Raw genomic sequence first — 17,250 nt, 5'->3', positions numbered from 1 at the left:
TTCCGTCTAAATGCTATTTTATTCTATGAGAAAGATTTGTGTTTATTGGCCATCTTTTAAAAACAACTCGATACATGCAGCAGCTTGTAGTTTACCGTTTAGGGCACCCACATCCCAAAGGCATCTTCAAGGACAGATGCAGACACAATTGTCTATTAGTAAATAAATTCAACTTAATGTCATCTAAAACTGCATCATCTGACAGACATTCATTTTCTGAATAAAATAATATGAAGGCAGAAGTGTCTTTTTCATGGACTTTTCAACACTAAATGTTACTTTGAGGAACGATGTGAAATTACTGTACTTGAATTATACTACATTTCTGACAGAAGACTTAAAAGCAGCTTTCGTATAGATCCACAGAGTGATCTTAATCACTCGCAATCCTTTTTTTTGTAGCTCCTCTGAATACAAATGTGTACTTCTAATGATGATGTGCTCGGTGCAGCTCTGTAGACAGAAAAACACCCTGCACACGCCTCTATACACAACTATATCCATCTGTATCTTACATGCTTTTATTTATTCATAATCATTATTTACACAGATGTATGAAAGGAACACAACTGTTCACTTGTTCTAAGTTGCATCCAGTGTGTCGTGCATGCTGCAGAAATCTGGAATCACAACAATATACGTTACAAAAGGACTCGCAAGGACTTATGTTTAGCCAAGCGCAACGATTGTGACCCCGCAGGGCAGAACAGATGAAAAGCATTTCATGGCTACTTGAAAAAGCATTAACGTATAGTATGTGTGTGTGTGTGTGTGTGTGTGAGCGAATAAAAGACAAGCGAAGAGAAAGCCAGATATTGGTTTTGTGCGTGCGCTGGTTGTGCATACATAAACCATCATCATCTGTGTGTGATTACAGGAGCATTTCACCACAAACAGCATGTGACTTATCAGAGTGAGCCAGGTTTTCAGAGGGCTGACAGTTTAGGGACAACTGCAATGGGATAAGTCTCAATCCTCACTCAACCGTCACTTTCTCATCCCCTTCTCACTCTCCTTCCCACACAGACCCAGACATGCACACACATACACACACACCCACACACATCTGTGCAAACACAGATGCGGCATCCCAACAGCAAACCCCGGACTGCTGATTCTCCGCCGAGCTCACAAGCTTTCTATCTTTCCTCCAACCCAAAACTGATAAAAGACGACCGTTACTCCTGATGAGGTGTCTTTGGAGACGCAGAAAGATGTGAACAGTAAAGATGTGGAACAACAGGTCTCAAAGGAAGAGAGAGTCGGCATAATCTACAATAGCAGAAATCATAAAATAATGCTTTTCAATGTGGAGACAAAAAGACAAAAGAATAGAAAGAAAAATAATTCATGAGAAAAGTCAGTATCGGATTAAAGAAAAGGACAATATGCTGCAAAGACAGTAACAATCTCAAAATGTAGATCGTTGTGCATCTGTGCAAGTGTAAATGTGTGTACTTACCGGAAGGTCATCTGGAATATCTGTCCTAAGTTGACTTGCTGGGTTTTGTTGTTGTATCCATGTAGCATCTCACCAAACAGGGTGTCATTGAAGTGGACATCCTGCCTTGGGCATTTTGGTCCCTCACAGTTGTCTGACAGCAAAAGGCAAGAGCGCCCATCCCCTGCCAGTTTGTACTCCTGCACACACCTACGAGGAGGAAAAAGCTGTCAATGCAATGTGCACTCGGCAATATATGTGAAACTATACACGCTTGAGGTGAAAGGATACACATGTATAGTTGCTGGCAAGAACATTAGATGTAATGGAAGGTTGATGAGTAAAAACGTACCGCCGATCCATGGACAGCACCCACTTAGCTAAATACAGACGTTAATAACACTGTCTATGTCCAGGCAGTGCAAAAAGCAAGGTTGGTACTTATTTTTTTAAACAATCTAATCGAATATTGTTCTGAGCTTTGGCCAAAATGTCTTTTAAATGATCGAAGCAGTGAACTTGCCATTATGACTCTAAAGATGTGGTAACCAGCACTCTGCTGGAAACACAATCCAATGAGGCAGAATTCAGCAAATGATCATATCTCCTGCATTTATCTGCACAATCCTCTCTTCCAGACGAGGCGCAGCATGCTGCTGCTGATGGCGGCTGCTGCTGCAGCGGATCAGGTCTCAGCGAAGGCAATGTATCTTTCTTTAGACCAACAGTTTGCTCTACCACAGAAGAAGACTGACCACGGCGTGCAGCAGACTGCATTAATGACATCTGTTTGTTTCACAGAACAGTGTTCCAATCAATCATGGCTTGACCTATGCCACTGGATTTCTCTTCACTACAGTCTCATTAGTAGGAAACCTCTCCACAAAGATGACAGATAGGATGAGAGAGACAAATAGAAAACCTGTTGCAGCCTTGCTAAGAAGATTTGCGCTGTGAAATTCCACTGACAGGCAAGTCACAAACAGCCTGAACCCAGTGATCCATTCTGCTCGGTGTATACAGTATAAAAGGTTTGTTGGTGTAATGGTGTGGAACAGGATTTCTTGCCACACATTAGTAAAAAAAAGAAAACTGAACTGTGGGAATGCCGAGCTTCCTAGCCCTCATGGCCACAGTGTAACCTCTTTCATATGGTAACTCCCTGGAGATTACTAATCCATGTGACACAATCTAGTTTGAGGGAAACTGAGTCTATCTCAGCGGAACATGTGGGGGTGAGGCCGAGGGTCTGTGCACAGTGAATGTATCGCTGATGTGCAGGAAGTAAAGTCCACGTGGATCAAGAATCAGGTTTATTCACAGGTGCTCCTTTTGAATATCTGCATTTCAAGCTCATTTAAACTGTAAACATGAAAGGATTTTGAAAAAAAAAAGCTTGCCATCAGGGAAATACCGCAAAATTGTGACTCATTGATATTGTAAAACGTCAATATTGAAAAAAAAAATTCTTTACATGAAATCTTTGGCTGATGTCTCGCATCACATACAGAGACATATCATTTGGTGATTACACTCTGATTATTTTCCTTTTTTACGTTTCACATTTCCTTCATCTCGGTATTTGCCTGAGGAAGAAGTTCTTAATATTACGGAAATATTTCCCACAAAGCCAATTTCACGAGGAAGCTTTAAATCCACCCTGCAGACACCTTTGAGTTTATTTACTCTTAGTTATTCTCACCCACAAAGCATGAGTACGTTGCTGGAGCCGGGGTCATCTTCAAGGGGCACGAGCTGCTGCAGACACAGCTGTTCACAGCCTCCATTGAAGCCATCCGTGCAGTCAATGCCCCGAGAGTAGTCATAGCAACCTGAGCCATCCTTCATTGGCCTCAGCCCCTCAGGACACTGCAAGAAAAAAAAAAAAAAGAGATGCAGAGAAAGGAGGAGAGGTGGTGGGAGGGAGATGTGGAGACAGGGTGAGGAGGAAGGCATAAATTAGGGAGCGGGATGAAGAGAGGAAGGCGAAGAGGTCAGCGCGCGCATGTTAATCAGGATGCGGCGTCACCAGGGAGGCAAACGCAGCGAGAGCATCGACAACACCAGAGAGGAGGGTCGGGCAGTGGGATTTTGTATAAGAATGAAAGATGGTAAATATATTATTTGATAGGAAACAGCAATCTGGTATCACGTCTCTAAGTGAGTAAAGATATGAAGCTGCAAACAGGCATCATGAGATCATAATCACAGCCCATCTCTGGACTTGAGGTCTGTGCATGTTTGCTTGATGTTTAACGCCATAAGAGCGGCAGAGCCTCCATGTTTCTCTGAAGAGACACGAGGTGTCTACACCTTCTCCAACAAGGAGCGCACGAGATGAAAAGGAATCGCGTTTGAGGGAAATCGTCCTTTTCAAATTGGAGAGAAAACATTTTAACTATCAACTTAACCCTTTATCGCTCAAAGAACCATATATAGTCACTTCCACACCCTGTATATGGTGGACGCTCATTTTCTACCTAAAAATATATCTATTTTTATAAATGTCACAACAGTAAAGGAGTATTATTATGTCCTCCAATAGCACTCTGGGGTTGACATTTTGAATTTCAAAGTATTTCAATGAGTGACCTATAAAGGGTTAAAAAGGGAAGTAAATGTGTTGTTAGATGTTGTGAATATGTTTGAGGAGCGTACATATTTTAATTTCATACACAAAAACCTTGAAATGACAACGTTGAGATGTGTTGCTCCAGGCAGCAGTGAATGCTGGGTACTTTTATAAAAATGGATTATATCATGCTCATTTTCAGGTTAATCCTTTTATTTTCGGTTTAATTCTTACATGTTTAAAAAACACATGATATTTTTCTCCACCTGGTTGTCTTATTTCACAGTTTGTGGGTTGGTATGGCCACTGAAGATACCAAAATCCATGTGCACAAGATATTATAATTGGAAAATAAGACATTGTCTGTGAGCCAGCAGGAAGTTACTGCTGTCACAGCTGGACATCTTGTTTTCGTGACAGGAGACTTTATGGCCTCCGGTTCATGATTTGAGTTCCGTTATCCAACTCGGACACCAACAAAAGATTGTTACGCAAACAAAACAAAGAGGTAACACCTGATGCACTTCCCCGCTGGCTCAGCTTACGCGTTAGACGCAGGCAAAACACTGTTTATCATTTCATATTATGATAATATTCATTTATTTTGCTGATAAGCATATGATTTAGTGACTTACAAAATGAAAACGTCTCATATTTTAAATACTCTATTTCTGTGTCGTGCTGAATTGTTCCTATGCACCTCACGACAGTGCTTTTATGATCCGAAGATATATATTTAAAGAAGGCAGTTTTTTTCTTTTGCAGGGACAGCGCACTCATTCTGTAAAAATATATTGTATTGAAACTGACAAGAGCAACGAGTTTGGCTCAGCGCTGCATCAAACTCATTTAGTGGTTTGATGGTATTTTTGTGTCGGTATAATAATATAGGTATTGCTTTGCTGTCAGAGGATTTGCAAATAAAAGGAAGTTAGCCGTCACATAGAAGTAACTAGACAACCTCAGACCATCAGCGAGAGATTCACAATGGCTCTGCAGTGTTACCGGCGACTGTAAAAATCAAACCAGATCCCCAAGTATGAAACAATTACATCTGGACGATGTGTTTGAGTGTTGATGGTGCGGTAGTGTCTTTAAAGACAATGAATCAACTACAGAGAAGCAGGATGCCACTTCCAGAAGCATTACAATTGAATATCTTCTCTTGCAAGACGCCCTAATTCACAGTTTGGTAAAGTGTCATTTCTGTGCCATGCTTTATCACATCCTACTGAATCAGATGCTGGAAAACAGCACACACTTAATATTCACTTCTTTGATGGCTACTACCATTAACAGTGCAGGACCTTGCAGAAATGATCATATTTAAATATGTGATGGGTTTTCCAACGTTTAATTTACACTCTCAAAACATCAGCCACAAAACATTTTTAAACAACGAGCACATCACTTTTCTCAGAACTGCAATTCTGCTGCTGTAATTTACTCTCTGTATGTGTTGATGAAGCGCTTCTGTTGGTTTAAAATGAAGACTGTAAGAGACTTATTATATTTCACAGTTTGCACAGCGCTGCTCAGCGCTCTCACCGACGGCCGCTCTGACTCATCTGCGACTCCTCATGTTCTGGTCGTGCCTGTGTGGGATTGATTGGATGTGTGTGAGAGGCATGCTGACACAAACTGTTGTCTCGTAGGTGTTGCTGTATTTACAAAAATAAAGTAGGCCGGCCGTTGCTTAACGTTCAGACTGTTTAACCAGGAAGGCACTTTTTTTTAGTTTCTGTGCTAGAAAAAAAGAGGGTGAGTCAGTTTTAAAGAGCTCACAAATAAGTATTTCCCTTGCTCTTAGTGGTCCAACGCCCTCAGATATCAACCTGACACGCAGGTCGCCGATTGCTCCACGCTCTGTATTATTAGACAAAGGCGCACTACTTGAAGTCGGAGAAGAGGCATTTTCGTGTGATATGTGATTGCGCCATTCGCACGTGACCTCGCAGCATCCCGAGAATCCAGCTGCTATGCGACTTCATTTTGATATTTCGGTTTCCAAGAAAGGCCATACGTCTTGCTGTTAATGGAATCCTGGCATGGCTGACATACTGTCGACAGAGACTCTTACCCAGAGGTGGCTTTTGCCACACTTAATCTGCTTCTGGCATTATATAAGCAGATTGTCAATACCTGCAGTCCGTGTCACCCCCCCCCCCCTCCCTCCCCTCAGCATTTCACTGTGATTTATGGTCAGTGGTTAATAGTTTTATCAGCCCATGTCACATATCATAGACACCACTGAAATAAAGACTCTGTAGTTGGACCTCCAGTCACATCAGACTGTGCCAAAAGACATAAAAAATCTGTAGGCTCGACAGGGTTCAAATGCCCTTGCAACAAAAGAAACCCAACTAACGGATCCTGAATGTCAATACATCTTGTTCTGCGAAGTCCCTGAGATCAGCAGTAAACAAGATTTTCCTGTGTAATAAACCACGGGCCAGCAAAGCGATTACAGGACCCATTTAGTGGGGGTTTTATAATTGTTTTGTAATGCAAGACAGGAAAATTAAGAGAGAAATCAAGTCAGAAAGGAGACAAAGCCAAGTGAGAAACACAGAGGATTGAGCCAGAGTTTACCAAATGAGATGTTTGGAACAGCATGAACATTTTACTGTCCCAGGACAAGACACATACGTATGCTTGCATGAATGTCAGTTCTTATAAATGTTCTAGTTAAGAAGAGCTCTGGACCTGATCAAATCCAATTGGTTGCCTGAAACCTTTAATGCACGTCCACTGTTTTGTGTCATCTCATCAGAAAATACAAAAGAGAAATCTACAAAACATTGAACGCTCTACAAGCAGCAGCTGCTCGACAGTAATCAAGGCTTTCGCCAAAAAACATCAAGCATAAGATTTGAATTCAGAAAGGGAACAAACTAGAGAGAGGGAACAGGTCGATGAGCTGAGGGTCACGTGTGTTGATATTTGGAAGGCCCTCACACTCATGTCAGGCTTTAATTCATGGACTCATTTCCACCTCAAGGTCGTTTCCTCACTATTGTATGCATTAACAATTGCCGAAGCAATTACAGAAGAGATATCTGCTGAGAGGTCAAGACTTTACCCAACAGAATATTTGATGATCGCCGGCATGATTTACAATCCACCAGTAATGACTCAACTAACAGTAATCAAGGGGCTATTGTTGATTTTATTCATGAGATTTATGTCTCGTAATTAGCCTTTTACTAATTGCAATATGTTGTTATCATATTAAGATCCCAATCTGATAAGTCTGAGTAAATACAGTTTTTCCAAATAGGGGACACAGGGTTAATCTGGAAATAAGGTTACATCAGCGCTCTCTGGGCTGGAGACATTTTACATAACTAGGCAATCTTTTGCCAAGCACTTAAAGAAAAGATGGACGAGCAGCAAACATTGTGCATTGATCACACATGTGCTCTGGACAAAGTCCAATATGTTCAACATTCAATAGGAAAGCTCTGCAGTCTCAGATCCATTTACTGTATCTCATGAATGTAATGCTAACTTCCTCAGCAGAACGAGATTGGAGCCATTCATCACACGGAGGCGGCGCTGTGGGACTAGCTGCCTGTAATTCAGAACTGTCATGCATCACTCTACGGTTGAATGGATAGGATTTAAGGTTAGCCATTAGCGCTGGCCACTAGCTACTCGTTATCTCTGGTCGGAGCACTCTCCAAAGACACAAGGGTTAGGGGAGGGGCTCGCTAAAATCTTTCAGTCGGGTCTTCTGTGGGGATTCTGGCCAAGAGAGCTGCTACAGCCTTTTGGACAACATATTTATATATTATAATTCAATGAAAACACGTACAAAAAAACATTAGATTCTGGCAATTGAGTAATAGCTTCATATTGAATAAATGAAATGCTTGTGTTGGTGTGTGTGTGTTTTTGTGATTAAAAATGTGCAAATTCAATAAAATAATTGAACTGCTTGATTGAATCTGATGGAATTAATGTTTAAATGTTCTGTTTTTTACATCTGCAACATATAACAACACCAGGGGTTGAATGTGTTCTCCGGGGGAAACAAATGAGCTTTATATGACACAAATAAGTACCAGAGCGATGTCATTTCCTTCATCTCTATGGGGTTAGAGAGACAAAGCAGGTTTGAAGACATTAGAGTAAGTATGCAGGGAATAGTACAACCACACATACATCTTCCTACACATTATATACTGCACTAGATCACCCTTACAAATTGAAGCTCACACGTTCTGAATGATTGCTATTCATTTTCCTAATTACCCATTAGTGTCCTCAGTCTAATCAGGAACTGAGCAATATCTATTGAGAACTCTGTCTCTTAATGATCTTGTCAAAATTAAGATGCACAGATGTCTGTACTTAGTGACCATTACAGATTTCAGAGAGACAAGAAAGTGAGAGGACTGTGAAACATCATTGATCAAGGACATATATGCACTGAATAGTCCCACTGCAGCATTTTGAACCTAACATAACCAGAGAAACGCTGTAAAGTGTAAAGACAAGAAAGGAATATTCTCAGTGATAAAGAAACAATATAAGGAAGATGTGCGCTGACTGCTTCCCAAAACAACACACAGAACAAGAAAAAGTCTGAGAAACAGCACAGCCCTAAATCACCCTGACAGAAGGGGGGGGATCAAATACTCTAAAAGCATATTTGACAGCCTAATCTGGTTTAGAGGTGGCAGAGATGCATGCCCTGCAGCTCCAACGCTGCTAAAATGGGTTAAATTAGGCACAACAGTTTTATCGCTGCAAGAGCAAAAAAAACGTGTGAGGGTGCAATGCAGTCGCCCAAGAGAGAAATAAGAAGTCTCAACCCAGATGTTCATTTTGTTGTCCTTAAATTCATGCAAATTCATATTTCATACTTAATCTTTAGTGAGAAAATCGTTATTTCTCATCCATTGGGAACGGTTTTGCCCAAAGGCAAAAAACAACAACAAAAAAAAACATTTAAAATAGATTTAGCTTGTCTGTTTTTATTTGGATCCAGCTCTTTTTTATTTATTTATTAATGTGCAAATGGTCTACATTCGCAAACGCACAGTACATCTGGATAGATACACATGGATCCATAATGCTCTGGTCTCTGTCGCGCCGGCTTCAGGAGGATTTAACCTTGAGCACTCGTCTTCACGCGTCTGTACGGTGGCAATTTTGTGCTGATCAGCTGATCGGGACTCTTTTGTCCACACGGTGGGGACTGACTGTATTTAAAGGCCATGTTGTCTCCACTGCTCCAGCACCTTTCTTCAGTAGTGACAGCAGAACGGATGATTATGCAACCCCCTACGAGAGTGAAGGATAGCTTTGTTCTTCTCAGCTCAGCTTGATTGCCAAAGGCAGTTAAGAGCTGCGGTTATGGGCGTCCTTTGAAGACAAAGACAATAGAGACACGTTTGTTAATGATGTCTTATGTTTGCGTATGTCAGGAAAGCAAATATAAAGAATACACACACAGTAATGTTGTCAAAGTTAAAATGTTAACATCTAACAACATGCTTGGTCTTGGGAGGATGGATTGGATGATTTTAAGACATAAAATCAATACATTTGGAAGTATGGTTTTTATGAAGCGAGACAGATATACAAATGCAGAGTTTACTGAAGGTTATTGCAAAAATAGCAACTATTTACTGCAACAGGCGAGCAATAACAATGTTCTGCTCCTCCTGATATCTCAATCATGCCACAGAGAAAAAACAGATATTATCTGCATTGAATGCCAAAAACCAGTCCACCTACGTCTCTTGAATTATTAAAAAAGGGAGAGGAAATGGAAATACTAATCTTGCGCTGAGTATCTCACCTGTTACTTGGGAACAAAGCCTGTGTGATGCAACACTCATGCTTAATCAATTTATTATTGCTTTGCTTCAGAGCCGTGTTGAATTACATGAAATTGATTCAGATTTTAAAAAATTAACGTCAAATAAAATATGAAATATTGGACCACCCACAAGTGAGTGTCTCCTTAAAGTATAGCTTCAGTTCACTGAAGTTGCTCATACTGTTGTTTCAACCACGCTCCCTTGAATAATCAGTGACAATAGATTTGATAAAAGTAATCTACCGAATATTACGTGCTTCAGCTTTACTGCTCAGTTGCAAACGCTTCCCCTTCCTCTCTTCCTCAACTGTATTCTATTTTACACAGATCTTAACTCGCAGCCTTGTCGCAGTGTTGCGTGCATCTCTGCGGTACACTAAATGACACACTTGATCCGACGTTTAACCAACGGTGTCAGACTGAAAAGATGAAAGAATTATTATAATTTGCTTTAAACCATAAAGCGTTGAAACTCAATGGTAATGAGGTAAACTGAGCTGTGCAGCGGAGCAGGGGGAAGTCAGCAGTTGTCAGAAACACAGGGCTGTGGGGGGAATAAAGGGGGTGCTGGGTAGAAGGCTGTGGGGGAGATACAGGGGGTGCTGGGTAGAGGACTGTGGGGATGAGGCTTTGCACCAAACTTTTGTTTGGGTGAAGTTGCCATTTTTCCTCCCTGCTGACTCTTTATGCAAACCAGAAGCAACCAAGCAGAAATCTGGCTCCACACTGACAACTCATCATTTCATTCCTGACTTTTGGAGTGTGCAACACATTTTAATAAACTCTTTGCATACCGGGACACAAGACAAGCACCTTAAATTGAGATTGGAGACAACCGTATCTGTTTTCTCTGAACTCTAAAAAAAAAAAAAAAAACACCAGTTTGCCGAGCCAAAATGAAACTTTTTGGATGATGGTTGAAGTTCAAAATGACATCTTTGCCAAGCCTGCATCCAAACAACTGTAACAGAGATGTCCCAAAAGAGACATCAACTGATGAAAGATATGGCACTAATATGCTACCATCTGCTCAGCCCCCGAGTACGTCCATTAAGAAGACAGATATTGTAGCTGGATACAATAATGTGCCATCGAGACAAACATTCTACCATTTACGTAAAGCACAGGAATCGCAATATATCGCAGTTGTCAAACTCAAACTTTAAAAGAATAGGCGAGCTATCGGGCAACCAGGAAGAGCCGTGTTTACAGAGTTTTGAACTTCACTGAGCAGCCTCAGGGGAGTTCACAGAGTGCATCAGCAATACCCCTTCCTCACAAACACAGTGGATGACACGCTACATTGACCACAGGTTCAACAAGAGAATTTGACCATTCATTCCACACCACTGGGTAAATGCTGGATTGTTGCTGTTCACACAACCCACATCTGCCCAATAAAGTTCCCTATACTTCTATGCCACAGGGTTTGTTGCAAATTTAACTCCAGTTTTTGGGCGATATGTATATTTTTATATTATTGTGTCCTGTAGTGTAATAACTGGTAACTTTTTGTCAAGTTTGTGTCTCCTTTAGCAACAGAAGCTTTGCAAAACAATGGAAAGTTATGGGTCTCCTGCTGAGTGTGTTGAGATACACATCACACTCCCATAATGTCTGGTATTTGAGTCTGTGAGGAGAGCGCTGTGGAATATCTTTCTGCAACAAAAGGGAATAGTATTGTGCATTATCATGCATCGAGCCAACAATAAGGCTTTTTGTTTTATCTCTGTTCTCTGATTGTGTCAACTCATGCAATTATAATGTCAAGTTCTAGATCTCTAAAATGTTCCTTTTAATAAATTATCATTCATTAAATAAAGATTTTGCAACATAATACAACGACATTGTGACAACTTCTACTTGTTATACTTGTCTCTTAATGTTTGAGTTGTGTTTGTCTTCTTATGCTACTGTATATTTGATTGTATTATTTTTAAAAGATCATCATTTTAGTGAGACTACTATGTCTACTTACATGTCACTGATATTATTCTCCTCTCTCTTTCCTTTGAAATCAATTTAGTCACACTCAGTATACACAGACACCACTATTTATTTCACACAGGGAAAGAAAATAAGCATGACCGAGGAAACAGCAGCGCAGGCTGTAATGTTAATGGCATACAACAACAACAGCTTTACCCAGCATATTGCTCCTGTAATGTAAAATACAACCAACTGGGGTTTGATGAGCCAAGTGATGAAAAAAGGAAGGCGACCATACAAATACATTACCTGTCTGAAATCGCTAACCTGCACTCACAACAGCTGTTTTTTATAAACTGAGGTTACCGAGCTCAAGAATAAACCACCTGTCATCTTCTCCGGCTCAGCAGCAGCAGCAGCAGCAGCAGCAGCAGCAGCAGCAGCAGCAGCGAGGACGGGAACACAGGCAAACATAAAATGGAATTAATAATGTCTCCATAACTTCAATACTGGCTCCAACTAAAATATAATTCATTGCAAATGCATTTCAACTGTCTTAAGAGAGGCATACAGCCTTGAGGGACTGACTCTGATAATGGATTTTTAAGCCCTCCGTGTGGCATGTCGCTGCTCTGTTAGCACCCACTCTGACAGGGGTGTTTAAAATAACACCGACGGAAAAGAGTCAGAAAATACAATAATACCTCTCTGTCTGTGATCCTTGGAGTTAATCTTTGAAAAGTAGAAGGCTTTGTCAGTTCCTTTGTAAGCGTATTAATCAATGGCACATGGAGGTGTGAGACTGTTCTGAATCATTTGAGAGTAATATTTCAACTCATATTTATACTTTTCGAAAAGTGTGAGATGAAATTCAATATTTCAATGCTGACTACTAAGTGGGTAAGTATTCTATCCACTTCTCTATTACTGGAGGTGCTAATTCCTGTCATTTATTTAACATGGTTTTGCCTGTGCTAATGGTCACTTGTGAGACAAATATAAAATAGTGTGTTGTCCATATGAGTTTGCTTACACGTGTGTGAAAACCTTTAATTAAATATGCCAGAAAATGTCCAGGGGCTTGACCAGGAATAGAGTCTAGTAAACAATCCATTGCTTATTAGCATAAACTCATTCATATTTTATCCACACTCTCTGCTACTTTCCACCTCTGGGTCTAATAAAGAGACTTCCTGTTCATTTTCAGTCTCCAGCCTCTGCAGAGGATGCAAATTCTACTATTTGTAAAAAAAAAAAGAATACATAAAACATAGTTGGGACCACTGTTACAGATGTGGTAATAATTATTTTACAGATACAAGCTATTTTACACGATCACATCATGCACAAAGGCGACTACATTTGTATTTACAGTAAAACCGCAAACCCCCAAGAGATCTATTTTTAGTTTTGATAAATGCCAACATACTTTGGAATGAGATAAATTAGACACAACATTTTAGTGTGATAGCACAGAAAGTATGTCATTGGATATTATCATTAATTCCAATATTCCAACATTAAAATGTTCGGGAAATTGGTGAGAAAAAATAAGACTGCCGCAAATAGGCGACGTTATTCTTGACTTTAAAATATATTAAAGCTTTGCAACCTTTACAATTAGATGCATGACATCGGTTGGAGGGACACGGTGAACCATCGCTGTTCATGCATATTTTTTATAAATTATCCATGTCGAGGTGGTCAGTCGAAACACACCAAACAACTGCAGAGACCTTTGGGTTATTATAACGGGCTGTCATAATATAATGGTAACAGGATGATACACATACTGTCAACAGGTTTGGGGCCAGAGGCAATTACCCAGACATGTAGACAAAGACTTAGCTCAGTCATAAATAACAGCCATAAGCTACTAAATATGTCAAGGGTGGAAATTGTCTCAGTTTTGATGAAAGATGGAGAATGTGAGTCAGGGTTATTAATAAGGACTAGTTGGCATGGTAACACAATGGGAGGTCAATTGTGGAGGATGAGCTGCAGAGGACATGTGCAGAAAAACTTCATCCGTACAGAAAGTGCTAATAATGTTACAAGTGCTATGAAGGTATTTAGATCCAAAGTCCATCAGCGTTGGACCACAGTGTCAGGAAGGCTAAACAACGTGTGTGATAAGTGTCAGACAGCACGGTTTCATGAATATTGTAAAAAGAAGGTTTTGTAGTGTCGAGGCTTTTTGTTATATTTGTTAAAAGATAAGAAAAAGAGAGGAAAACAGGACAATTGCCTTATCAGTGTTTGTCTTTGGTCGACACAAACAACGAAAAGACCAGTCAATTTATCGCCCTTTCCAAGCTCTTAATGAGCCAGCAACCGTCCTCCAGCAATTGAGATGGCTCATCAATTTGATTACTTTACAACCTGGGTCCGCCCCATGCTGTCTAAAGCCTTGCATCTGAAGTTTCCAGTCACCCTGAACTTGTAAATATGTCAGAAGAAAAGCTTTATTGCACTGTTGTTGCACAATGGTGCATTTTACATTAAACTAAGGCTTATGAATGAAGAATAATCTCTGTCATTAAAAGGTATAAAATACACTGTAGTTGTAACCAAAGAAGCATTCTACAAATGATATTATCACTGATGCTGTTCTCACCAGGCTTGTTCCTATTTATCTATATTACATTGTGAATAAGAACCATGCCACATATACCTTACCCAGACTGAAGCAGACAGTATCCCACTGTCAGAGTCTGTCTACAATGAATACAGGGGCAAACACCTTAGCTGTGTGAGTCATAACTGCTTCTAACCATAGGCCCTATAGTGTCCATACATACACTAAAGAGTCTACGATAAGAGCAAAGCATACTATTTATGTCACATTAAATATTATAAATTGCTTGCAAATATCACAAAAGCCATATTAGGATGTAGCAGATGGCATGCAAATTTAATGAGTGGCATTATCTTGGGAAAGAAACATTAAAAAACGAGGTGATTATGTAAATGAATGATTTTTAGAATACATCCAATACTTAATCAGTCTTTTAGCTGCAAAGTCCTGCACCAACTACTGAGCAGCAAAATCACTGATCATTATTTGACAGTTTAATCATTATATGTTAGCAGCCTTTATTTGTTGTGTGTTTCATTAACTATTCAGGCAATTGGCTATTGTTATGGGTCTCCTTATTCTGATTTCTCATTTTTCTAATGTGCCCGAAACCTTTGGGAAATCTTAGGTGGGCCGTTATTTCTACAGTACATGGGACGTGATAAGCTAGCGTGCCTAACCAGCATATCCAGACTAAAGGCTTGAATCGTGCATTACTAGTGTGTCTATAGTCCTGTGTGCCACTAAAATTGTTTTTCAACACCCTTTGAGCTTTAGCTAGTCTTTAGCTAGGCTTTAGCTCGGCTTTAGCTCAGCTTTAGCTAGGATTTAGCTAGGATTTAGCTAGCTGAGCTCTACTAGCTAGCTAGCCTGCTATCTAGCTAGTAGAGCTCAGCTAGTAGAGCTGATACAGTTAATGTAATTAGTCCTGGTTGAAAGCATACATTATACTATTCCTGTTTTACAGCAAAGTCAGTATATGTTTTTTAAAAACAAAACCAGTTCATGACCTTTGCTTGCACTTACCATGCAGCCGGATGAGTCAAGCTGTCTGTCGGTCACACACTTAAAGTTCTTCTTGCAACCGCCATTATCTTTGGTGCAGTCTCGGACTGGCCCGAAAGATGCCAGCAGGTCCTCAACAGTCTCAAAGTAAGTAGACATCATGGCCTCTTCCCTGGAATAGAAGAACACAAAGACAATACCTTTTTCATATGTTTTCACAGTGAGAATAGGAGCACCAGTCGGAGTGGAGAGAATGCCTGAGCAGCTCAACATCCCTCACCACGTGGAAAGCAGTCTCCCATAGTCCTGCTGTCTCTAGTGCAGTTTAGAAGCTCCAGTACATGCTTGTGCATAATGTGACAACATTGTGGTATGTTGGCGCCCTTCCATCTGCAATTCACGACAACTTGTAATGTTTGCAACTCACGGTTTATTTTGCAAAATGTACAAAAACGAAGAATAACAAAGCAGTTATTGTATACATCAAAGCATTCTTTATCAACGTGTCAGGTTTCCTCTGTGAGCTGGAGCTTCATTTTGTGGCTGGCAGTACAAAAAGCGAGCCTTACTAAACCCAATCCAATAGCAGTTCAAAACTGATGTACCCTAGGGCTTGTGTTGCGCTGGAACAGGCGAACAGCATTTTGAAAAACAGATGTTGTAAAAGTTTCACTGGAGTGAGTTTGCATGCAGGGGTTCGTGCTGGTTCATGGTGGTTCATGTCTGCGACTAATCGGTGCATTGGTATTAATTGGACTCGTTTGTCACGGTTTGTTGATGTAAAGCCTCGGCAATCATCACTCTGCATCGACTAACTCTCAGGACTCATCCAAGGCCGAGGCGTCCCGGCCCTGCCCCTCGCTGGCAATGTTCAAGGAGACAGCAGCAGAGCAAAAAAAAGGAACGTCACAGACAAATGCATGCACACAGAAACAGAAACAATGTGAGGTCAAATTAATATATTCCTCTATTTTATTTTTTCTATAAATTAATGTTTTTTTCTATTTTTTTTTAATATAAAGGATAGCATTATAATGACATTTTTCATTAGTGAAATGCCATAGAGTCCGAGATGTGCCTGCATTTTTATTAAATCTCCATAATAATAACACATTATTCAAATGATACTTATTCATCAATTTATATAGAAATTAACAATGGATTTACAAGAAGACTAACAGTGTACAGGCACGCTAGCAGCTCTGCAGTGCCTTGAACTAAATGCTAACATCGGCGTCCTAACATCAGCGTGTTCGCATCAGCGGGCTAACATCGGCGTGCTAACATCGCTATGATAATGTCAATGTTCAGCAGGTAAAGTTCATCACGTGCACCATCTTAGCGAGTTAGTGTGCTAAGGTTTGCAATTATCACTGAACACAAGGCATGGCTAAGACTGATTGAGAAATCATTTATTTTTGCAGGGATTTAGTCATAAAGTGTCGGACGAATGAAAATTATGACCTGCTGTTAGCGCGAAATGAAAAATCAGGGGAACAACAAAGTGATTACAATTCCTCCTGGAAGGGACATGACTGTGTGTGCCAATTCTATTGGCAATCCATCCAATTGTTTGCAGAGACATTTCACTCAAAAACCAAAATGTCGACCTCGTGGTAGAGCTGTAGGGAAAGTGGGAGCATTACAAATGTTGTCTGCAGGCTTCATCTTCTTGGGCCAAAGAATGGAAAGTGTTTGATAGATTATAGACTTGCCCAACGTGTTGGACGGACCTTCATTGCCATGGAGCCCAAAAAAAAAAGCGGAGCAAATAAGGAAAATGTGTTTTTATTTGAGAGTGGGATCTGGTAAGAGATTCAATGGCTTGTTTACAGCCTGTGTGTGTGTGTGTGTGTGTGTGTGTGTGTGTGTGTGTGTGTGTGTGTGTGTGT

At 40.4% G+C, this 17,250-nt stretch overlaps 1 protein-coding gene across 1 annotated transcript in view; it reads right to left on the bottom strand.

The window, feature by feature from the left end:
* The window catches only part of LOC137783442 (astrotactin-2-like), a 218,803-nt gene that overhangs the window by 71,231 nt on the left and 130,322 nt on the right, over positions 1-17,250 (bottom strand). Inside the window, exons 11-13 of the mRNA XM_068573373.1 lie at positions 15,380-15,530; positions 3,144-3,310; positions 1,463-1,651 (exon numbers count right to left, since the gene is read on the bottom strand). Coding sequence (XP_068429474.1) covers positions 1,463-1,651; positions 3,144-3,310; positions 15,380-15,530 — 507 coding nt within the window. The remainder of the gene's footprint in view (positions 1-1,462; positions 1,652-3,143; positions 3,311-15,379; positions 15,531-17,250) is intronic.

This window comes from Clinocottus analis, unplaced genomic scaffold (genome assembly GCF_023055335.1).
Source record: "Clinocottus analis isolate CAN_PGR_092001 unplaced genomic scaffold, fCliAna1.0.p SCAF_13, whole genome shotgun sequence".
NCBI classification, from domain to species: Eukaryota; Metazoa; Chordata; class Actinopteri; order Perciformes; family Cottidae; genus Clinocottus; species Clinocottus analis.
This window is presented reverse-complemented; position numbering and strand designations above follow the sequence as displayed.